At 36.4% G+C, this 24,969-nt stretch overlaps 1 protein-coding gene across 4 annotated transcripts in view; it reads left to right on the forward strand.

Moving 5' to 3' along the window:
* Positions 1–324: 324 nt before the first annotated feature.
* The window catches only part of LOC126993435 (uncharacterized), a 63,010-nt gene continuing 38,365 nt past the window's right edge, over positions 325–24,969 (forward strand). The window contains exons 1-2 of one of the 4 annotated variants that reach the window (XM_050852552.1): positions 325–472; positions 2,976–3,104. In XM_050852552.1, coding sequence (XP_050708509.1) covers positions 3,063–3,104 — 42 coding nt within the window. In that variant the 5' untranslated portion in view covers positions 325–472; positions 2,976–3,062. Of the gene's footprint in view, positions 473–2,975; positions 3,105–8,574; positions 8,893–8,991; positions 9,054–24,969 lie in introns of those variants that run through there. The other 3 variants (XM_050852553.1, XM_050852555.1, XM_050852554.1) reach the window with 3 other exon arrangements.

A 24,969-nucleotide genomic window follows, 5' to 3' on the forward strand; every position in this document is an offset into this window, starting at 1 on the left:
GATTGGATAAAAGAAGATAATATACTGTGTTGTGTGGATACGTTGAAGATTGGGAGACAAAATAAGAGAAGACTGGTTAAAAAGAGAATATACTGTGATGCATGAAGACCTAGGACACTAAAAAGAGATAGAAAGAACAAGATTGGATAAAAAAGAGAATATACTGCGTTGTGTGGAGACGTTGAAGACTAAGAAGAGATAGAAAGGAAAAAGATTGTATAAAAAAATAGAATACATTGTGTTGTGTGGAGAGCTAGAAGAATAAGAAGAGATAGCAAGAGAGGACAAGATTGGATAAAAGAAGAGCATATACTGTGTTGTGTGGAGACCTTGAAGAATAAGAAGAGATAGCAAGAGAGGACAAGATTGGATAAAAGAAGAGCATATATTGTGTTGTGTGGAGACCTTGAAGAATAAGAAGAGGTAGAAAGGACAAGACTGGATAAAACGAGGGAATATACTAGACTGTAAGGTGAGTTTTGTAGCATATACTGAAATGTTTTTACTTATAATTGAGTTCTCTCGTGTATCTCGTCTTGGTATATCGATGCTCATATTACTTGGTTAAAAAAGACACGAAATCTGGTTAAAATAAGTTTATACATTGAGGTTCAGATTACTACGTTAAAAAGTAACAAAATCAGGTTAAACTCAGTGCATGTTGCTGTTTGGAGAAAAAAATAGATATGTCAATTATTATCACCTCAAAACAGCGGCAGCTTCTCGACTAGTTTTCGCTTTCGTTGGATTCCATACCAGCTGGCTACTTCCCTTCCAAGCACTTTTTTTCGAGGTATAATTTTTTGCTACGTAATGTGTCTTATAGAAAGTGCGGTAAAGAAACGGGGCCTGGCTGACTGCGGTATAGTTGCAACTGATGCGAAGGGAGCGGCCTAAGGAAGGAAGGTTAATAATTAGAGCCTTTGGTCGGTACTCTCTGTCGCTACGCCTCACATCAACTCCTTCTAAAAACCGAAAAAAATAATCACTTGGGCTTTTTATGTACGTTCATGGCATAGAAGCTTTGTTTAACTGCTACTAAGGTCATAAAACTACTCATGGAAGCACCCAAAACCTCAACGAATGCCTTTTGAATGTGGGTGTGTAAGCTCCGCAAGAAATACATTTTAACATTAACAAAAAGTAAACAGAAATACAGATAGAATAGTTGGCGATATAAACAGTTAAAAAGATATAGATTCAAACCTCAATGTTAATAAATGAGTGAAAACCGAACCCACAAACAAAGGGATCAGGCCGCCGTGAGCACTGGCCTAATATTCGCGGGCGGGAGGTGCGCGGTAACTCATAGAAAACGGGGTAAGCTTCCTGCGGGCGTCTCATTATCGGGGGGACTATGCCGGATTTACTGCGTCACCCTTCCCAGGTGTTGATGTGCCTCAGAACCTTTCCTTTAATATCATCCTGCTGCCCCTCTTCTTCCTGTTCCCTTTCCACCTCTTCTCCTTTTCCTCATCCTTCTGTTACTATGTCCGTCTCTTCCTCTTTTTTTTTTGTATTATAATGTTCTTCCTGTTTCCCCTTCCACCTTCTCCTCCTCATTCTTTTCATTTATTTTCCTGATATTATTTTCCTTCGTATTTATCTTTTCATCTTCTCCTCCTCATCATCATTTTTTCCCCCTCCAACTTCTCCTCTTCCTCGTTTCTTTATCATTATTCTGCTTGTCATCCTTTTTTCTCCCTCCCCACTTTTTCCCTTCCTAATTCTTTCCGCTCCGGTGTTGATTTGCTTGAGGAATTTATGAGAGCAATGTTATCCCTTTCCCTCTCCTTCCTGTCCCTCTCTCCCCGTTTTCCTTCTTCTCATTCCCTCCGTTCTGGCGCTGATGTGATGGAGGACTTTACTATTAACATTTTCTTGATGGACTTTTTCTTCCTGTCTTCCTTTCCATCGTCTCTACCTCCTACTCGTGGTGGTGTTGCAGGTGGTGTTGTGGTACTGAAGGTGGTAGTGGTGGTGGTGGTGATGATGGTGGTTGTTTTCATTTCTTTGGTTGAGTGGTGATATTCTTGAAGAATTTATGAGGTACCAATATTGTCTGTTGCCCTCTCTACCCTTCCTCCCGTTTTCCTATCTATCTTCTCCTCCTCCTCCTCCTCCTCCTCCTCCTCCTCCTCCTCCTCCTTATTCCGTTCTGATGATGTGTTTGAAGAAGTTATGAGGGACCAATATTATCCGTTCTTCTTCCTCCTTCTGTCTTCTTCTGTATGTACCTCCTCCTCCTCCTCCTCCTCATCATCATCATCATCATTACGCGTAGGAGTTGATGTGATTGAAAACTTTGTGGAACCAGTATGCTCTCTTCCTCCTCCGGTTTCTCTCTTTCCCTCTTTATTCCTTCTCATATCTTCGTTTTCCTCTTCTTCCTCTTTCTAGTTCTGATCATCTCGCCCCCTTATCAGTCATCATCCTCTTCCTCTCTCTCTTCTTCCTCTCTTCTCTTTTCTCTTCTTCTTAATATTCCTCTGTCATATTTTCTTCTCGTTTTCTTCTTCTTTACCGTCATTATCATCGCTATCCACTCCTCCTCCTCCTCCTCCTCCTCCTCCTCTTGTTTCTCCTCTTCCTTCTCTCGTCTCTCTCTCCCTCCACTCTTTTCTTCCTCCCACTTGTCTTATTTCCTCCTCTTCACCCACCTTCCTCTCTTTTCTTCCTCCTTCTCTCCCCTTCCTCCTTCTATAGTCTTGCATCTTATATTTCTTCGCCTCCTTCTCTCCTCTTCCTCCTCCTAATATTCCTGCGTCATATTTTGTTGTTGTTGTTGTTGTTGTTGTTGTTGTTGTTGTCGTTCCTCTTCTTCTTCTCCTTCTTCTTCAACTTCTTCTTCTTCCTCTTCTTCTTCTTCATCATCATCGTCTTTTTCTTCTTCTTCTTCTTCTTCTTTTTCCTCCCCCTCCTCCTCCTCCTCCTCCTTAACCACCAATCATTCACCTTCATCATTCTCGTTGCAGAAGTGAGGTAACGAGAGTACTACTACTACTACTACTACTACTACTACTACTACTACTACTACTACTACTACCACCACCACCGCCGCCATGATGATGATGTTCAAACACTACGCGGACAAAAACAAAAAAGTAAGTCGTGTTTTTGTTTGTTTGTTAGTTTTTGTTTTTGTTTATGTGAAGGTGATAATTCGAATGAAGGCAAGAGGAGGAGGAGGAAGAAGAAGAAGAAGAAGAAGAAGAAGAAGAAGAAGAAGAAGAAGAGGAAAAAGAAAAACAACAACAACAACAACTATCTCTTCCATCTCGACCATCCCTTTCCACCCCTTTTCCCTCCCTTTCCCTTCACCCTTTTTTTCCCCCCTCCTCCTCCTCCTCCTCCTTCTCTTCCCACCCATCTCCCACTCTTTCCTCCTCCCTCACTCCCTTCCTTCTCTACACTATCCTCCTTTCCTCCTCCTCTTCCTCTTTACCTCTTCATTTCTTTCCTCCTCCTCCATCTAACTATCTTTCCTCCTCCTCTTCCTCTTTATCTCTTCATTCCTTTCCTCTCTTCTTCTATCTTCTGTTATTTCCTCCACTTCTATTTCCTTCTTTCTCCGCCATATCCTTTCCTCTCCCTTTTTTTCGCTCGTCTTCTTTTTATCTTTCTATCTTTCTATCTTCCTTTCTTTCTATCTCCCCTCCTCTATCTTCCTCTCCTTTCACAGCTTTCTCCCCTTCATTCACCCATCTTTCACCTTCTTTCTTTTCTGCCTCTTCTTCATTTCTTTCTTCCATAACCATCTCTCCCTCTTCTTCTAATCTCGTCCTCGACTTTCTCTTCTTGCTCGTACATCTGTTTCTACTTCACTTTCTCGCCCTCCTTCTCTCTCTTCTCTCTCTCTCTCTCTCTCTCTCTCTCTCTCTCTCTCTCTCTCTCTCTCTCTCTCTCTCTCTCTCTCTCTCTCTCTCTCTCTCTCTCTCTCTCTCTCCCTTTAAAAATTCATGTCTAAGTTCCAATATCATGAACACGGTGACCCTCTGACCTCCTTTAGTTTAGAACCTGATTAAATTTCTGGCCCTTCGCTTCCCTTCGCCTGCCTGGGTAAGATTTGTGCTCGAGTGGTGGCGGTGGTGGGGGGGTGGTGGTGGTGGAGGGGAGGAGCAAGGGAAGGGATGGGAAATGAAGGGGAAAGTGTGTGTAGGTGTGTGGGGAAGGAAGGGAAGGAAAGAGAAGGGTAAGGTAGGGTTGGGTAGGATAGGGAAGGGAAGGGAAGGGAAGGGAAGGGTAAGGTAGGGTTGGGTAGGATAGGGAAGGAAAGGGAAGGGAAGGGTAAGGTAGGATTGGGTAGGATAGGGAAGGGAAGGGAAGGGAAGAGAAAGTGTGCGTAGGTGTGTGGGGAAGGCAGGGAAGAGAAGGGCAGGGAAGGGTAGGAAGGGAAGGGAAGGGAAGGGTAGGGAAGGGTAAGGAAGGAAAGGGAAGGAAGGAAAGGGAAGGAAAGAGTGGGACAGAGTCTGTGTGTGTGTGTGTGTGTGTGAGTGTGTGTGTGTGTGTGTGTGTGTGTGTGTGTGTTTCCTTACTCTCTCTTGCTTTCCTCCTTTCTCTCTTTCTCTCTCGTCTCTCTCCATTGATTTGTCTGTCCATTTGCTTTCGTTCCTTCCTTCCTTCTTTTATTCTTCACTGATTCGTTTATTTATCCCTTTCCTCCTCTATTTCCATCTATTTCGCCTTCCTGTTATCCCTCTCTCTCTCTCTCTCTCTCTCTCTCTCTCTCTCTCTCTCTCTCTCTCTCTCTCTCTCTCTCTCTCTCTCTCTCTCTCTCTCTCTCTCTCTCTCTCTCTCTCTCTCTCTCTCTCTCTCTCTCTCTCTCTCTCTCTCGTCCGCTTCACCCCTTCTCTCTTCCTCCCTCATTCCCTCCCTCTCCCCCTCCCCCTCCCACACTCACTTAAAAGCTGAAAGGTATTATTAAACAGGCTCGGCCCAACACGGATCTAAAGTGGGCCGGAGCGGACTCGGTTATCGGCTTCCTCTAAAGTGATTCGATTCTATTTAGAAACACGGGAAGCGATTCTCTTATTTACACTAGGCTTGTTGCTGGGGTTATTATTGTTGTTGTTGGGGCTTTTATTATTATTATTATTATTATTATTATTATTATTATTATTATTATTATTATTATTATTATTATTATTATTATTATTATTATTATTATTATTATTATTATTGTTGCTGTTGTTGTTTATCATAGTTTCTCTCTCTCTCTCTCTCTCTCTCTCTCTCTCTCTCTCTCTCTCTCTCTCTCTCTCTCTCTCTCTCTCTCTCTCTCTCTCTCTCTCTCTCTCTCTCTCTCTCTCTCTCTCTCTCTCTCTCTCTCTCTCTCTCTCTCTCTCTCTCTCTCTCTCTCTCTCTCTCTCTCTCTCTCTCTCTCTCTCTCTCTTCGTTTGTTATCTATTTATTGTTATCATTCTGAGGGTGCGTGGCTCCCCCAGTGTGTGTGTGTGTGTGTGTGTGTGTGTTTCTCTGTACTTGTTTCTTTGCGTGTGTGTTTATGTATGTATGCTTGTGTGTATGTATGTATGTAAATCTGGCAATTTCTCGGCATACATGTATACTTAAACTCGCTCTTTCAATGTATATGCTTCTTATCAGCATGTACAACTTAATTCATTCATATTTCTTTGTTCTCGTTTTCTGTATTTTCTTCCTTTCATTCATTTCTTTCTCTATTCTTTCTTTATTTTTTCCTCGCATTTTATTATTTTACTTGTATTCATTTTTTTCTATTCATTATTCTTTTTTCCTTTTCTGTCTCATTCTATTAATTTACTTTCTTTCATTTTTTTCTCTATTCTTTATTTTTTTCTTTATTTTATTTTCTTTCTCATTCTGTTATATTACTTTCATTTTTTTCTCCATCTTTTTTTATTTATTCTTTTTTATATTCTGTTTTTCATTCTATCATTTTACTTTCTTTCATTTTTTTCTCTATTCTTTATTTTTTGGTTTTTCACTTTCTATCTCTCTCTCATTCTGTTATTTTACTTTCATTCATTTTTTTCACTATTCTTTATTTTTTTTTCACTTTTTATCTCTCATTCTGTTATTTTACTTTCATTCATTTTTTTCACTATTCTTTATTTTTTTCACTTTTTATCTCTCATTCTGTTATTTAAGTTTCATTCATTTTATTCCCGATTCTTTATTTATTTTTTCATTTATTTTTATTTTCTGTCATTCTATTATTTTACTTTCATTCATTTTTTCTCTATTCCTTATTTTTTTCATTTATTTTCTGTCTTTCATTCTATTATTTTACTTTCATTCATTTTTTACTGTATTTTTTTCTTTTTCATTTATTATCTGTCTTTCATTCTATTGTTTTACTTTCATTAATTTTGTAGTGTATTCTTTTTTTTTCTTTTTCATTTATTTTCTGTCTTTCATTCTATTATTTTACTTTCATGAATTTTTTACTGTATTTTTTCTTTTTCATTTATTATCTGTCTTTCATTCTATTATTTTACTTTCATTCATTTTGTAGTGTATTCTTTTTTTTTCTCTGTCATTTATTTTGTCTCATTCTGTTATTTTACATTATTATCTTCTTTCCTCCCTTCCTCCTTTTTTTCTATCACTTTCCCTTCTTGCTTTTTCCCTCTTTCTTTCTTCCTTTCTTTATCTGTCTACATTTGCATTCACTCGTCCGCTTGTTCATTCATTCATTCATTTACGTGCGAACTCACTCTCAACACTCGGGAGCAAACGCATGGACGAACACATGAATAAATAACTCTGTAAACAAATTAACGGCTCCATTGTTTCTGGGTGTTGAAGTACGACTTTTATTTCGCGGTATTGAACTAACGAAAAAAAAGTTACAAAAAGGGCTTGGGTTACGTTTTTTTTTTTTTTTTTTTTTTTTTTTAGGGGCGTGTGTATGTGTGAAAGTTTAAAGTGAAGCTGTGTGTAGTGTGTGTGTGTGTGTGTGTGTGTGTGTGTGTGTGTGTGTGTGTGTGTGTGTGTGTGATAAAACTCAATTGAAACCGTGCACGTAATTCTGAATTCTGCACACGCGAGAGAGAGAGAGAGAGAGAGAGAGAGAGAGAGAGAGAGAGAGAGAGAGAGAGAGAGAGAGAGAGAGAGAGAGAGAGAGAGAGAGAGAGAATGAGCCGTGTTTGTACAGGATTGTTTCGCTTTCTTTGATGGAAGACTTCGCTTGATTGTCTCTCTCTCTCTCTCTCTCTCTCTCTCTCTCTCTGCGTTATTGACTCATTTTACTTATTACTGAGGAACAGTAACGATAGTAGTAGTAGTAGTAGTAGTAGTAGTAGTAGTAGTAGTAGTAGTAGTAGTAGTAGTAGTAGTAGTAGTAGTAGTAGTAGTAGTAGTAGTAGTAGTGGTAGCAGTAGTAGTAGTAGTAGTAGTAGTAATAGTAGTAGTAGTAGTAGTAGTAGTAGTAGTAGTAGTAGCAGTAGTAGTAGTAGTAGTAGTAGCAGTAGTAGTAGTAGTAGTAGTAGTAGTAGTAGTAGTAGTAGTAGTAGTAGTAGTAATAGTAGCAGTAGTAGTAGTAGTAGTAGTAGTAGTAGTAGTAGTAGTAGTAGTAGTAGTACTCATCGGTTCTTAGAATATATTATAGGAATGTGTATCGATACTTTACACTTTTTGCTTTTGTTCTCCTTTATTATTTATCTTGAGAGAGAGATTTACTAGGTATTGTATGACGGAATGAAAATATTATGAGTTGTGGAAAGGAGAGATGAAAGGAAGAAAGGAAGGAATAATGGAAGGAAAGGAGAGAGGGAGTGAGATAGAAAGGAAGGAATGGAAGGAAGGAAGAAAGGAAGGAATTATGGAAGGAAAGGAGAGAGGGAGTTAGATAGAAAGGAAGGAAGGAAGGAAGGAAGAAAGGAAGGAAGGAAAAAAGGCTGGAAGGAAGCAAGCAAGGAAGGAAGGAAAGGAGATAGGAAAGAAAGAAAGAAATGAAGGAAGGAAAGAAGAAAAAAAGAAAGGAAGTAATTATGAGAGATAGGAAGCAAGGAAGAAAAATAAGGAAGGAAGAGAAAGAGGAAAGAAATGAGGAAGGGAGGAAAGGGATGAAGAAAGAAAATAAATACAAGAAGGAACAGAAGAAGGAAGGAAAGAAAGGGAAAAAAATAGCTGAGAGAAAACGAAGAGACAGGAAAAGACATATTCCTTTATAAAGACACAGACAGACAGAGAGGAAGACAGGAAGACATACTGAGACAAACAAATACAGACAAAGAAAGAAAGAGCTAGAGAGAGAGAGAGAGAGAGAGAGAGAGAGAGAGAGAGAGAGAGAGAGAGAGAGAGAGAGAGAGAGAGAGAGAGAGAGAGAGAGAGAGAGAGAGAGAGATCTAATATGCAGGTGCCCCAGACAGTAAACAGACGCCCAGACAAAGAGACAGACAGACAAAAAAAAACAGAAAAAAACAGAAAAAAATCAAGAACACACAGAAACAAACCCCCCCCAAAAAAGACGTCAGAGAGAGAGAGAGAGAGAGAGAGAGAGAGAGAGAGAGAGAGAGAGAGAGAGAGAGAGAGAGAGCAACTACCTATTAACCCCCCTTAGCTTACCCAAAACCTCAGTTGCACGCTAGACACAGTGGAGGCAACACGTACACTCTTCCGCTCCCGGCCCTTCCCCCACGCACACCCCGAACTCTACCCCCAAACGGAGAGCCCCCCACGCCCCCCCTGTGGACTTGTGCCCCCCTCTGAGCGCCGGGCCATGGGGGAGAAGGGGGGTGGGGGCCTGGAGCGGGGCGGGAAGGCGGTTAACAGGCCACACTCTTCGCTGTGAGGTGGGGAAAAATGTTAATGGAGTGCCTTGAGTAATCAGTTTCCATTCTTCTGTCCGGCGCCGCGAGAAGACTTGGTGTGGCTTGACTTACCTGCACGGACGCACCTGCTCTTTGGGTTAGTTGGGCCGGTTAATTGGTCGAGTTTAATGTTCTTATTGCATCTGTGTCCTTCTTTTTCCTGTTACATTCTTCCTTCCTTCCTTAATTCTTCTGTCCAGCGCCGCGAGAAGACTTGGTGTGGCTTGACTTACCTGCACGGACGCACCTGCTCTTTGGGTTAGTTGGGCCGGTTAATTGGTCGAGTTTAGTGTTCTTATTCCATCTGTCCTTCTTTTTCCTGTTACATTCTTCCTTCCTATACTCCATCATTCCTTAATTCCTCTTTCTGGCGATGCGAGAAGGCTTGGTTTGGCGTGATTTACCTGGACGGACGCACCTGCTCTCTGGGTTAGTTGGGCCGGTTAATTGGTTGAGAGTAGTGGCCTCTTCTAATCAGTATTCTTCTTTTTCCTGTTATTGTCTTCCTTCCTTCCTTCCTTTCACTATTCTTTCATTCAGTATTTGTTTTATTTCTTTCCTTATTATCTTTTCTTTTCCCTTCTTTCGTAATTGGTTGAGTTTATTCGTCTTTATCTTACCTGTTTCCTTCTTCCTCCTCCTTTTTTTCCTTTCTTCCTTTCACTGTTCTTTCATTCAGTATTTGCTTTATTTCTTTCCTTGTTATCTTTTCTTTTCCCTTCTTTCGTAATTGGTTGAGTTTATTCGTCTTTATCTTACCTGTTTCCTTCTTCCTCCTCCTTTTTTTCCTTCCTTCCTTCCTTCCTTCCTTTCACTGTTCTTTCATTCAGTATTTGTTTTATTTCTTTCCTTATTATCTTTTCTTTTCCCTTCTTTCGTAATTGGTTGAGTTTATTCGTCTTTATCTTACCTGTTTCCTTCTTCCTCCTCCTTTTTTTCCTTCCTTCCTTCCTTCCTTCCTTCCTTTCACTATTCTTTCATTCAGTATTTGCTTTATTTCTTTCCTTATTATCTTTTCTTTTCCCTTCTTTCGTAATTGGTTGAGTTTATTCGTCTTTATCTTACCTGTTTCCTTCTTCTTCCTCCTAGTTTGGTGTCCCTATCTTCCCTCTATTCTTCCTTTTCTTTCTATTATTTCCTTTCTTCCTTCTCTTATTCCTTCATTTAGTATTTTGTTTTATTTCTTTCCTCATTCCTTTTGTGTTTTTTTCCTTGTCGAACTTTCTCTTTCTCTTACCTGTTTTCTTTTTCCATTCCTTTCCCTTTCGTTTTCTTTCCCTCTTAATTGGGTTAGTGTAGTGCCCTATTCTTACCTGTATTCTTCTTCCTTCCTTTTAATATTTCCTTTATTCCTTCCCTCATTTAGTTATTCCTTTCTTTCTCTCTTCTTTCCCTTTGTATTTCATGTATTCTCATTTTCCTTTTTTTCTTCTTTCATTCTCGCTTTCCTCCCTTCATTTCGTCTTCCCTTCTCTCATTCATTCATTCCCTTCATTATATACTGTGTTTTCTCCCTTCCTTCAATTGTTTTCTTCTGTTTTCCCTTTCTCTTTAATTGGTTTAGTTTAATTTCCTTTTTCTAACTAGATATATTCTTCCTCCTTTTATTCCTTTTTCCTTTTATTTACTCCCTTATTCCTCATTCATTCAGTCTACTTTATTGCTTCCTCCATTCTCCTCCCTTTTTTATTCTTTCTTCTTTTATTAGTTTAGTTTAGTGATTTCCTACCTGTTTCCTTATTCCTTTTTATTACTCTGTTTCTCCCTTGTTTCTTTCATTCGGTCTTGGGTTGGTAATAAGGACTACTGACGACTGCAGACTTCTACAAAAATACTTGGACGCCCTCCAACGGTGGGAACGCATCCGGCAGATAAATTTCCGCCCTGACAAGTGCAAACTATTAAGATTCACCAGCGCTCACGACCCCATCCATCACACTTAACACTCTTCATAACACAGACCTTGAAGCAGCGCACACACACACAAGTATCTTGCTGTTCACCTCTCCACTAACTTAAAATTTAACACCCACATAGACCACATCAGTGCCACAGCCAACCGAACACTGGGGTTCCTGAGGAGGAATTTACATAACTGCACACCTGACATTAAACACAGCTTATGACACACTTGTGAGACCAACACTGGAATACTGCTCCACGGTGTGGGATCCTCACACACAGAAACATTGATAGGTTAGAACAAATCAACACCAAGGCGGCAAGGTTCATTACAAACAATTACACTCGAACGCCTGGAATCACAACACGGATCAAACAACAAATAAACATGGAACCTCTTCACATACGCATACAAGCACACAGACTTACACTTATATACAAGATCACAAACACTCACATTGACATTGACCCACATACATACTTACACAACGCAAACAGCCAACGTACTCGTAACACACACATCCAAAAATACCAAACATATCACAGTAATACTTACGCATACAAGCACTCGTATATACTTTCCACGCACCATACGTGACTGGAACAGCCTCCCTCGACAGATTTTAGACTGCGGTACAATAGACTCATTTAGAAAACAAATACACCTCACTTGTCACCACAACACACCAACACTAACAATTACACTTGATTCACTTCCCTCCCCTGTACACTCGGCTCCCCCGTCCCCCCAACAGCCATCACAAATATGCGTGGTATGCTCCTGTACGGGTGCCCTGCGCATTACGCATCAAGATCAAGATTCAGTCCTTGCCATTTTTTTCTTCATTCTTTTCTGTTTCTCCTTTTCTTCTTAATTATTATTGTTTAGTGTCCTTTCACTTTGTTTCTTTGTTCCTCTCTCTCTCTCTTTTTTACTTCTCTGTTGCTTTCATTCAGGTTTTACTTCCTCCTTCATTTCACACTTTCTTCTTTCCTTCTTTCTTTCGTATATTTCTTCCCTTCTTCCCTCCTTCCTCCTATCTTCCCTTCTTCCTCCCTTCTTGAACTTTCTTCCTTCCTGGGTTTCTTTCTTCATTCAGTCTTTGCATCATTTATTTCCTCCTTCATTCCCTTCTTTTCGTTTTCTTTCTCTCTTTTATTTGTATCGTTTATCGTCCTTTCTTTTCGTTTCCTTCTTCCTCCTTTTTGTTATTTCCTTTATTCTCTCCCTTCTTCATTTTTATTTTTGTGTTTTTTTTTTCTTTCCTCCTTCCTTGATTTATTCTTCTGTCTTTCCTTTATTTCTTCCCTCTTTCCTTTCTTCCTTCTGTGTTTCTGTCCTTCCTTCCTTCCTCCCTTCTTTCCTTTATTCCTTCATTCAGTATTTGCTTTATTTCTTCCTTCATTCTCTTTTTTCCTTCTTTCTTTGATTTCTTTACCTCTTTCTTCTTATTACCTTCTTCGTTACGTCTTATTTCCTTCCCTCCTTTATTTACTGTTTTATTCTTCTCTCCTCCATTTCCTTTCTTCTGCTTTCCTTTTCGCTCTTATTTGTTTTTCTTAATGTCCTTCTTACCTTTTTTTCCTTCCTTTCTTCCTTCTGTTACTATTTTTTTTTTACTTTTCTCATTCCGTTATTCTCTCCCTCATTCTTTGCCCTATTTCTTTCTTCCTTCATTCGTTTCGTTTTTTATTCATTCAGTATTTGCTTTCTTTCCTTCTTCCTTCCTTTCTTTTTTCCCTTTTTTTCCCTCCTTCTTTTGGTACTTTATCTAACCTGCTTCCTGTCTTTCCTCTCTTATTTCCTTTTTTTTTTTACATTATTCATTGATTCAGTATTTGCTTTATTTGTTTCCTCCTTCATTCCATTCACGATTATTTCTCTCCATCTGAAATTTTACGTCTTTATCTTTACTGTTTTCTTCTTCCTTCTGCTACTTTGTTTGTTTTCTTAATTTCTACTTTAATTTTGCTTTGTTATATTTCTTTCCTCCTTCATTCGTTTCCTTTTTTTTCTCTTCCCTGTTTGCTTATTCTTCCTGTTTGTTACTTCTTTTATTCTTTTCTTTCTCTATTTACTTTTTTATTTTATTTTCTCCTTCATTCCTTTTTCCTTTTTCCCTTCTGTGTTTAATTGGTTTAGTTTAGCGCCTTCTCCTACTCTTTTCCCTTCTCCCTCTCTTCCGTTGCTTATTCCCTCTTTCGTTCGTTTATTCCTTTATTCTGTCTTTCCTTTATTTCTTCCTTACTTCATTTCCTTTTTCTCCTTTTGTCCTTCTTTCCTTTCCTCCCTCTTTCCTTCCTTCCTTTCTTCCCTCCTTCCTTTCTTCCTTCCTTTCTTTCCTCCCTCCTTCCTTCCTTCCTTTCCTCCCTCCTTCCTTTCTTGCTTCCTTCCTTCCTTCCTTCCTTCCTTCGTTTTTTTCCTCCTTCCTTCGTTTTTTCCTCCTTCCTTTCTTCCTTCCCTCCTTCCTTTCTTCCTTCCTTCCTATCCTCCCCCTTTCCTTCCTTCTTTTCCTCCCTCCTTCCTTCCTTCCTTTCCTCCCTCCTTCCTTCGTTTCTTTCCTCCTTCCTTCGTTTTTTCCTCCTTCCTTCCTTCCTTCCCTACTTCCTTCTTTCTTTTCTTTAATTCTTCCTTTCTTCCTTTCTTTTCCGCTGTTCTTTCTTGTAAGATTTACACTGTTTGTTTAATAGCAACGATTCTCTCTCTCTCTCTCTCTCTCTCTCTCTCTCTCTCTCTCTCTCTCTCTCTCTCTCTCTCTCTCTCTCTCTCTCTCTCTCTCTCTCTCTCTCTCTCTCTCTCTCTCTCTCTCTCTCTCTCTCTCTCTCTCTCTCTCTCTCTCTCTCTCTCTCTCTCTCTCTCTCTCTCTCATTTGAATATGATAATAGTGTATACCTTTATTTTACTGTTTTGTTATTGGTTTTGTATATTTTGTTGTTGATATTATTATTATTATTATTATTATTATTATCATTATTGTTATTATTATCACTTCGGTTTCTTCTTCTTCTTCTTCTTCTTCTTCTTCTACTACTACTGCTACTGCTACTATTACTACTACTACTACTACTACTACTACTACTACTACTACTACTACTACTACTACTACACTGCTACGCCAATAACTACTAGTTCTTATTAATATATTTCCGCTGATGTAAAATAATTGGTCTTGCTAATTAATTTTCCCCAGCGAGATTCTAATTAATGCAAACATATTTTATTTCGTCATCTCTTTATTTACGTTTATTTTTTCCCTACCACTGCGAACCCTCGTGATCATATTGGTATTGGCGGCGATTTTAAGAATATCCCCCCCCACCCCCCCCACCCCCCCACATGAGATGTTTGTAGCCACTTATTACTTAACAGCGTTTTTTTATTTTTTTATTTTTTTACAACAAAGGAGACAGCTCAAGGGCACAAAAAAAAAGGAAACAATAATAAGAAGAAAGCCCGCTACTCGCTGCTCCCAAAAAAACAGAATCAAAAGAGGTGGCCGAAAGAGAGGTCAATTTCGTACAAAAGTAAATACAGAAGATGCCATAGATACCACAGATGAGGTTCCGGACAAGCTTGAAGAACGACGAGAGACAGAATTTGCCAACTTATGATACGTTTCTTGTTGTTTATTTTCTGGTTTATTTTTTTCCCTGCATCGTGTCTTTGAATACATACTTAGAGGAATTGTTGTTTTTTCTTTGTACGCGGCAACTTATATTAATTTCGTCTGCTTGTCATTTTACTTCCTGCGTCATGTCCTTAAATATTTACTGAGATGGTGGTTGCTTTTTCTCAGTAGACGGCATTTTATCATCAGTACATTTGTTATCGTTTTATTTATTTTACTTCCTAACGTGAGTCTTTTTACTTGCCTTTTCTGTTGCTTTTCTTTTCATCAACTTATTATGTATTTATTATTCTATTTATTTTACTTCCTAACGTGAGTCTTTTATCTTTTACTTTCTGTTGTTTTTCCTTTTCATCAACTTACTATATGTTCTTTTTTTTTTTACCTCCTAACATGAGTCTTTTTATTTGTCTTTTCTGTTGCTTTTCTTTTCATCAACTTATTATGTATTTGTTTTTATTTATTTTACTTCCTAACGTGAGTCTTTTTCCTTTTCCTTTCTGTACTTGTCTTTTCTGTTGCTTTGCTTTTTCATCAACTTACTATATATTTTCCTGATTTATTTTACTTCCTAATATGACGTCTTTAAATTTTACTGATTGTTGCTTTTCTCGGTTAACGGCAACTTATTATGATTGTATTTTTTTTCTCTTCCCTACATCCTTAAACACTTAATGAGAGGTTATCGTTTCTATGTTTTTGTTATCATCCATTAATTTTCCTTCTCTTCATCTTTAAATACTGACTGGGAGGTTTTGATTTTTATATATTTGTTAGCATTCATTAATTTTCCTTCCCTATATCTTTAAATTCTGACTGGGAGGTTTTGGTTTTTATATATTTGTTAGCATTCATTAATTTTCCTTTTCTACATCTTTCAATATTTACTGGGAGTTATTTGATGTTATATATTTGTTAGCATTCATTAATTTTCCTTTTCTACATCTTTCATTATTTACTGGGTGTTTTTTGCTACTATATATTTGTATCATTCATTAATTTTCTTTCCCTATATCTTTAAATTCTGACTGAGAGGTTTTTGTTTTAATGTATTTGTTATCATTCATTAATTCTCCTTCCCTACATCTTCAAATAGTGACTGATAGGTATTTGGTTTTATGTATCTGTTGCCATTTATTAATTTTCCTTCCATCAAGCTTTCTGGACGCTACAATATAAGTTCTTGAAAAAATATGAAAATAAGACAACTTCATTTTTAAGAGTTTTTGATACTATTGCCCTCATCGATATTCACAACAACAACCACAAATACAAAACGATAACAAAGCAGTAAAAGAAAGTTGTGCACTAATATCAGAACTATATATATTTTGTTCTTATTTTCACGTGATGTGAGGTTAACAATAGAACTTTTTATTTATTTTTTTTTTTTTTTTGGTGTGTGAATGAAAAAGAAACTCGATATATTCCGTCTTCGTCACCTCTTATTCCAGTATCCTTTTGCTATTAACACTCACGCTGCCATGGTTCCACAAACACCTACAGGATTTCCTTTTAATATACTTTACATATGGAATGGAACAAGTATTCTTTTTCTGTTGATGTATAAAGAAACTTACCATTTTCCCCATTGACGCTTTAATACTTTTTGCTAGTAACACTCACGCTGCCATGGTTCCTCAAACACCTACAGGATCTCCTTTTAATATACTTTACATATGGAATGGAACGAGTATTCCATTATTCATTTGGCGCGTTAATATTTTTTGCTAGTAATAATCACGCTGCCATACCTCCAAAAATACCTACAGGATTTCCTTTTAATATACTTCACATATGGAATGAAACTAGTATTCTTTTTTTGTTGATGTATAAAGAAACTTACAATTTTCCCCATTATTCATTTGACGCTTTAATACTTTTTGCTAGTAATACTCACGCTGCCACGCCTCCAAAAATACCTACATGGTTTCTTTTTATATGTTTTGCGTGTTGATGAGGAACAGTTATCTTCTTTTCTGCTGATAATGTAAAAAAGAAACCTATTATTTTTTTTTCTTATTATTCAGCTAACGGTCTAATATTCTTTTGTTATCACTAATCATGTTTTCTAATTCTCGACACACACTAACAGGATTGCCATTTTATCCGGTTTACGTGTGAGCTGGAGCAATAATATTTTTTTCTGTTGATAATGTAAAAAGAAACCTAATATTCTTTTCTTATTATTCAGCTAACGGTCTAATATTCTTTTCCCATCACTAATCATGTTTTCTGTTTCTCGACACACTAACAGGATTGCCATTTTATCTGTTTTGCGTGTCAGATAGAGTAATTATATTTTTTTCTGTTGATAATGTAAAAAGAAACCTATTATTTTTTTCTTATTATTCAGCTAACGGTCTAATATTCTTTTGTTATCACTAATCATGTTTTCTGTTTCTCGACACACTAACAGGATTGCCATTTTATCTGTTTTGCGTGTCAGATAGAGTAATTTTTTCTGTTGATAATGTAAAAAGAAACCTATTATTTTTTTCTTATTATTCAGCTAACGGTCTAATATTCTTTTGTTATCATTAATCATGTTTTCTATTTCTCGACACACTAACAGGATTGCCATTTTATCCGGTTTACGTGTGAGCTGGAGCAATAATATTCTTTTCTGTTGATAATGAAAAAGAAACCTAATATTCTTTTCTTATTACTCACCTAACGGTCTAATATTCTTTTCCCATCACTAATCATGTTTTCTATTTCTCGACACACTAACAGGATTGCCATTTTATCTGTTTTACGTGTGTGAGAGAGTAATTATATTTTTTTCTGTTGATAATGTAAAAAGAAACCTATTATTTTTTTCTTATTATTCACCTAATGGTCTAATATTCTTTTGTTATCACTAATCATGTTTTCTATTTCTCGACACACTAACAGGATTGCTATTTTATCTGTTTTACGTGTCTGAGAGGAGTAATAATATTCTTTTCTGCTGATAATGTAAAAACAAAACAATTTCCTTATTTTCTCTTCACATTTTAATATTCCATTCTATTTTAATAATCATGCTCAAATTCCTCCACAAATACCCACAAGATCTCCTTTTAATGCATCCCTCTTTACAAATGGGAGTAATTATATTCTAGTCTGATAACGTGAAAGGAAGTTTAACATATTCCTTATTCTTCGCCTCGCTTCTTGGTATATTTGTCTGTAAATATTAATGCCGACCCACTTCCCTTAATATTTGCGTGACTGATTTGTTTTATATGTTACTTATTTCCACTACTTATTTATGTTACTTACTTCTGCTACTTATTTATGTTACTTATTTCTACTGCTTATTTCTACTATTTATTTCCACTACTTATTTCCACTACTTATTTATGTTACTTACTTCTGCTACTTATTTATGTTACTTATTTCTACTACTTATTTCCACAACTTATTTATGTTACTTCTGCTAATTATTTATGTTACTTATTTATACTACTTATTTCTACTATTTATTTACACTACTTCTTTCCACTACTTATTTCCACTACTTATTTCTGCTACTTATTTAATTAACGTATGAAAGGGAGAGAATAATGCGTTTCACTACAATGCCAAATGTATGAAAGGAAAATCAGTATATTCCTCAAATTCTCCACTTCGCTCACCAATCATTTTCTCACTCCACTTAGCTCTTCAAATACTCCTCCACCCCTCCACCATGCTAATCCTTTTTCACTACATTTTCTCTACTTTCGTTTATCTGTTTGTCTTAGTTTTGTGTTTTCTTTCTTTTTTTCGCTACTTTTTTTTTTACCTGTTTTCGTTTGCAATTTCATTTATTTATTATTTTTTTATTTTTTCACTACTTTCTTTTTACCTGCTTCTGTTTTTATTTATATTTTATTTATTTTACTTATTTTATTTATTCTATTTATTTATTTTATTTACTTATTTTACGTCATCAAAATCAATATATTCCTCACATTTCGCTTGCTAATCATTTTCTCTTTATTTTCATTACTTTCGTTTATCTGTTTGTTTTAGTTTTGTGTTTTCTTTTCTTTTTTTTCACTACTTTCTTTTACCTGTTTTCGTTTGCAATTTTATTTTTATCTTTATTTTTTTCACTACTTTCTTCTACCTGCTTCTGTTTTCATTTTTATTTTATTTACTTTACTTACCTGACTTCATCAAAATCAACATATTCCTCACATTCTCTTTTACACTCATCCACTTTTGCATATTTTTTCACTACATTCTTTTACTTGCTTCTATTTTCATTTTTCTTTTATTTATATTCCTCAAAATCTCCTTTCCACTCATCCACTTCGCTCACTAATAATTTTCTCTCTCCACTCACCTCTTCAAATACTCCTCCACTTCTCCACCACACTCGCTAATCCTTCTCTCCTCACTCCACTCCTCAGTAATATTCTAATAACACCAGTAATATCGCACTCCCTTAATAGCTTACAAAATATTCGGTCCCTAGATTTTTTTATGTGTGAAATGGAAGTAATGTTTTTTTTTTGTCGTGCTAATAAATTAATACGAACTTAACTTAATTCGTATTCACCGCTACGCTCTCTCTCTCTCTCTCTCTCTCTCTCTCTCTCTCTCTCTCTCTCTCTCTCTCTCTCTCTCTCTCTCTCTCTCTCTCTCTCTCTCTCTCTCTCTCCTTCTTTTTCTTCTTCTTCATCCTCTTTTTCTTTTTTTTCCTCTTCTTCTTCTTCTTCTTCTTCTTCTTCTTTCTTTTTTCTTCTTTTTCTATTCTTCTTCTTCTTCTTCTTTCTTTCTTCGTCTTCTTCTTCTTTTCTTCTTCTTTTCTTCTTCTTTTCTTCTTCTTCTTCTTCTTCTTCTTCTCCTTCTTCTTCTTCTTCCTTTCTTCTTCTTCTTCTTCTTCTTCTTTTCTTCTTCTTCTTCCTCCTCCTCCTCCTCCTCCTTCTCTATTTGAATATGATAATACTATACTACTTTACTCCTCTGTCTTATTAATGCAAATGATATCCCACTCAGCGTAACGCTTATGTAATTTGGGTTTTATACATATTTACGTAACAAATAGGATTATTAATATTTTTTTCCGGGTAATATATTGTAATATATATACTGACCTTATTTCATTATTTTCAAACTGTCTTTTTTTTCTGTTAATGTAAAAAGCTGTCTTGCCGTTCCCTAATGCCTCTGTAACTTAATTTTTCCTACTTATTTCTACTTATAATTTCTGCTACTTATTTGTGTTACTTATTTCTACTACTTATTTCCACTACTTATTTCTGCTACTTATTTCTACTACTTATTTCTGCTACTTATTTCTTCTACTTATTTCTAATACTTATTTTTACTACTTATTTCTTCTACTTATTTCCACTGCATAGTTTTACTACTTATATTTACTACTTATTTCCACTACTTTTTTCTACTACTAATTTTTACTATTTATTTCTACTACTTATTTCCACTATTTTTTTCTACTGCTTATTTTTACTACCTACTTCTACTACTTATTTCCACTACTTATTTCTACTACTTATTTACTACTTTTCTGACTTATTTTTCTTTTTCTATTCTCTTCATCCTTTCATAATATCTGCTGCCTAAAAAAATTCTGTCGTTTTCTTTCTGTTCTCCCTTTTTGTTATTTATATTTTTTTCGTACGTATTTTCTTTTCTTGTACTTTTCTTTTTATATTAATTCACGTTATGTAAATTATTTCAGCGTATCCTCTATGTCTTACCTCCAAATGGGGTGTTCCACTACTAAGCTCTACCTCAATTTCACTTGTTAATAAAGCGGAATGAAGGCAGTAGAGTTGGAATGCCTGTCTCCATCACTTTCTCCTCATCGTTAATTTCACCTGACTGGCGCTAATAGATGTTTTAATTAAGGTATTCCTCCACCTGGGCGTTTCTTATTAACGAGCGGGGGGGGAGAGAGAGAGAGAGAGAGAGAGAGAGAGAGAGAGAGAGAGAGACTACCACACGAATACAAACAGACAAACAGAAAAAGAAATACTAAAACAAACTGGAGAGTTGAAGGAAAATAAAAGAAAGATGAACGAGGAGGAAGAGAGAGTTTATCAGGGTGGTTTGCCATTAGTTCTCCGCATTTTATATCGACAAGAAGTGTTCAGGGCGAGTTAGTCGGAACTTCATTTTATTTTATTTTAGCTTAATTATTTATTTTTTACTTCTTATTCTATTCTTCACTTTTTAACTTTTTCCTCATTTATTTTATTTTTCCGTTTTAGTTTTTTTTTTCTCTTACTGACACTGACTGGCTTCATTTTGTTTACTTTTTACATGTATTTCTCTCATTTCTTATTCTTTTTTTTTTTACTTTCTTCCACCTCTTTCTATTTTTTTTTTCATTTACCAGACTTTACTTTCTTATGTCTGTGTTGGTTTTGATTTTCCTCATTATTTTTCACTTTACTTACTTCTCTGCTTTAATACTTTTACTCACTTTTTGTTTCTTTATTTGTTGATTTATTTACTTAATCCTTTTATTGCTTGACCTGCCTTAATATGTTTTTTAGCTATTTATTCGTTTATGGTTGTGGTGGTTGTGGTGGTGATGGCGGTCGTGGTGGTGTGTTGATATTGTAGATGGATTCTGGTGGTGGTGGGGGGGGGGGGTGGAGGTGGTGGTAGTGGTGATGGTCTTGTTGATAGCAGTGATGATGATGATGGTGGAGGTGGTGGTGGTGTTGGGGGTGCTAGTGGTGATGACAGCAGTGGTGGTGGTGGTGGTGGTGGTGGTAGTGGTGATGACAGCAGTGGTGGTGGTGGTGGTGGTGGTGGTAATAGTGGTGGTGACGGTCCTCCCAGGTGTAAGATCTATGGTCGTATTTTATGGTGTAAGATCTATGGTCAGGTGTAAGATCTATGGTCAGGTGTAAGATCTGTGGTCAGGTGTAAGATCTATGGTCAGGTGTAAGATCTATGGTCAGGTGTAAGATCTGTGGTCAGGTGTAAGATCTATGGTCAAGTGTAAGATCTGTGGTCAGGTGTAAGATCTATGGTCAGGTGTAAGATCTGTGGTCAGGTGTAAAATCTATGGTCAGGTGTAAGATCTATGGTCATATCTTAAAACATTTCGTCGCCCAGGTTCACATATTTGACACGGCTTTCGCATGGGTGGAGGGCATTTCCAGGAGTAGTTTTATGACCCTGGTGGTAGTTTGACTCTTCCTCAGTAGCATGAGCCTAAAGAAACACTCATTAGAACCACCGTTGCCCGATTATCACACTCAGAGCATAGTATTTACCGGTTTCTGATGCCTAACTACTGCCAAGAAACATCAGAAACTCACTATTTTAATGATAACTATAAATGAATCTTGTCATTGGGGCCCAGGAGTTAGGTTTTGGGCCGGAAGTCGGTAAATATAAGAGGCTGGGTACGACAATCTGGCAACGTTGATAAGAACCCGATTGACCCCTTCTTTGACCTTTAGAAATAGTGGATGTGAGATGCGAGAGTGCCTTGCAATACCTGCCCTAATAATACCTGGATTTCGCCCCGAGATTCCCGTCCGCTGTGTCCCGTCCCGCCCCGCCGCCGCTCCCCCGCCCGAGTCTTTACTTCCCCGGCCTCGAACTCTCCTTCCTTTGTCTTGCTCCAGCTGGGAAACTTTGACTCCTTAATTTTCTTCTTTAACTTTTTTCCCCCTTACGTTTGCTTCCTTATTTTTTGGGGTTTTTTTATTCGTTTTTTTTTTCTTTTTGCAATTTTTTTTTCTTGTTCATTGTTTTATGTTTTATTTATGCTTTGTCTCCCTTCGTTCAATTTCTTACTTTTTTCTCGGTTTATTTTCTTGTTTTTTTTGTTTGTTTTTTGCATATTTTCTTGTTAATTTTCTTTTTTTATTTTCTTGTTTATGTTATTTTAGTTATCTTATTTATACTTTTCCCTGCGTTCACTTTCTTTATTTCTTCTCGGTATATTTTCTTCTTTCTTTTCTTTCTTTTTTTATTTATCTATTTTTTTTCTTTTTTTTAGGTTTATTTTCTTGCTTTGGTTTATTTCCTTGTTTTTTGTTTATTTCCAGATTCTTTATTTATTTATTTTTATTTCATCTAATTTATTTATACTTTCCCCCATTTATTCTACCGATACACTTTTCCTGTTCCTTCAGTTCCTTAGCATCTTTTTTTCGCGCAATTTTCCTTTTTATTTTATTTAAACTCATTTTAATTTTTTATTCGGGTTTTTATTATTTTATTTATACTATTTCTATTCTCCATCATTCCTTAATATTTGTTCGGTTTATTTTCTGGTATAGTATATTTATATTCTCATTTTTTTATTTTTTTTATTTGAGTTTTCATTATTTTATCATTTACTTTTCTTCTATTCTTCATAATTTCCATTCATTCTTCTGCATTTTTTTCCCTCGTAAAAAAAAATTGCTGCATTCTCAAGGAGGAGGAGGAGGAGGAGGAGGAGGAGGAGGAGGAGGAGAGAAAAGTTTTACAGAATACCGAGGAATTGGTTATCTATAAAGAAAATAAAGAAAGTAGCAGAGTATGAGAGCGTGTGTGTGTGTGTGTGTGTGTGTGTGTGTGTGTGTGTGTGTGTGTGTGTGTGTGTGTGTGTGTGTTGTAGCGACGCTCTGACCTGGGAGGAGGAGGAGGAGGAGACAGAGGAAAAGAAGAAGGAGAAGGAGGAAATGAGAAAGAACAAGAGGTGGAGGAGGAAACACACACACACACACACACACACACACACACACACACACACTCATATTCTGCTATTTTCTTTATTTTCTTTATAGATAACCAATTCCTCGGTATTCTGTAAAACTTGTCTCTCCTCCTCCTCCTCCTCCTCCTCCTCCTCCTCCTCCTTTTCCTCCTCCTCCACCTCCTCCTCCTCCTCCTCGTTCGTCTTCTTTTCTTTATTTTATCTTCCTTCTTTTTCTTCTTCCTCTTTCGCTTGTCTTTGTTTATTTGCCTATTCTTTTTTTTTTCTTCTTTATTTTTCTTCTTTTTCTGTTTCTAATTTTCCTCTATTTTTCTTCTTCTTCTTCTTCTTCTTTTTCTTCTTCTGCTTTATTTTTCTTAACTCTTTGGAAACGTATTAAAGTTTTCTCCATCCTCTCTTCCTCCTCCTTCTCCTTCTTCTTCGTCTCCTTTTCCTCATCTTTCTCTTTCTTTTCTTTTTCTTTATTTTTATCTTCCTTTATTTTTTTCTATTCTTCCTCTTTCGCTTGTCTTTGTTTGTTGCTGCCGTTCTTTTTTTTTCTTCTTTATTTTTCTTCTTTTTCTGTTTCTAATTTTCCTCTATTTTTCTTCTTCTTCTTCTTCTTTTTCTTCTTCTGCTTTATTTTTTCTTCTTTTTCTGTTTCTACTTTTTCTGTATTGTTTCTTCTTCTTCTTCTTCTTCTTCTTCTTCTTCTTCATCTTCCTTTGTATCTCGTCCTCTGATCCTCTTTGTCCTCTTTTCCCTCCACTGGTTCTCTTTCTCCTCTGTTCTTCCCCTACCTCCTCCTCTTCCTCCTCCTCCTCCTCCTCCTCCTCCTCCTCCTCCTCCTCCTCCTCCTCTTTAATATGAGACCCTCTGGCGTAGTCACCCTCATTATCTCTACTGTTAAGGAAAATGGGCGTCTGTTACCCTTTCCCTCCTCCTCCTTCTCCCCCCCTCTCTCTCTCTCTCTCTCTCTCTCTCTCTCTCTCTCTCTCTCTCTCTCTCTCTCTCTCTCTCTCTCTCTCTCTCTCTCTCTCTCTCTCTCTCTCTCTCTCTCTCTCTCAGGTGAAGTGTCTTTATATATATATTTTTTTTGTCCTCTTGTCTTCCTAATTAGAGAGGACCTTTTTTTTTTTTTTTTTGGTCCCCTCTTGAAATTATGCTCGTTAGGCTTTTCTTTTCTTTATTTTTCTTGTCTTCTTTTACGTTTTTTATTTCTTTTATTTTTCTTTTGTTTTACGTTTTTATTTTTCATTATTTTTCTTCTCTTTTACGTTTTTTTATTTCTTTTTTTTCTTCACTATTTCTCTCCTTTCTTCCTTTTCCTTTTTTTCTTTTTTTTTCCTGCACTATTTCTCTCCTTTCTTCCTTTTCCTTTCTTTTTTTCTTTTTTTTCGTGTCTGTTTTGCTGTATTATTTTCTTTTTTGTTTTTCCTTCAGTTTTTTATCTTTCCTTTTCTTTCCTTTCTTCTTTCTGTTGTTTTCTTTTCGTGTTGTCCGTTCGTGTGTCTATCCATTTATCTATCTATCTGTGTATCTATCTATCTTTATCTATCTATCTCTCCGTCTATCTGTATCTACCAGTCTATCTATTTTTTTCTAATAATATCTGTGTATCTTTCTTTTTATTTACCTACCTATCTATTTATCTTTTTTATACGTTTTTTTTTCGTTGTTTTCTTCTACGTTTTCTTTTATTTCTTTTATTTTTATTTTGGTTTTGGTTTTATTTTTTTCATTATCTTCTTTTACGTTTTTTTTCATTATTTTTCTCTTCTCTTCTTCTTTCTCTTCTCTAATTCCTTATTTTCCTGTTTTCTTTCTGTCTACCATCTTTTCCTTCCTTTCCTTTAGGTTTTATTTCTTTCATTATTTTCTTCTTTTACGTTTTTTTTCATTATTTTTCTCCTCTCTTCTTCTTTCTCCTCCTTAAAGTATTCCTTGTTTTCCTATTTTCTTTCTGTCTACCATGTTTTCCTTCCTTTCCTTT

This window comes from Eriocheir sinensis, unplaced genomic scaffold (assembly GCF_024679095.1).
Source record: "Eriocheir sinensis breed Jianghai 21 unplaced genomic scaffold, ASM2467909v1 Scaffold612, whole genome shotgun sequence".
In the NCBI taxonomy this organism is placed as follows: Eukaryota; Metazoa; Arthropoda; class Malacostraca; order Decapoda; family Varunidae; genus Eriocheir; species Eriocheir sinensis.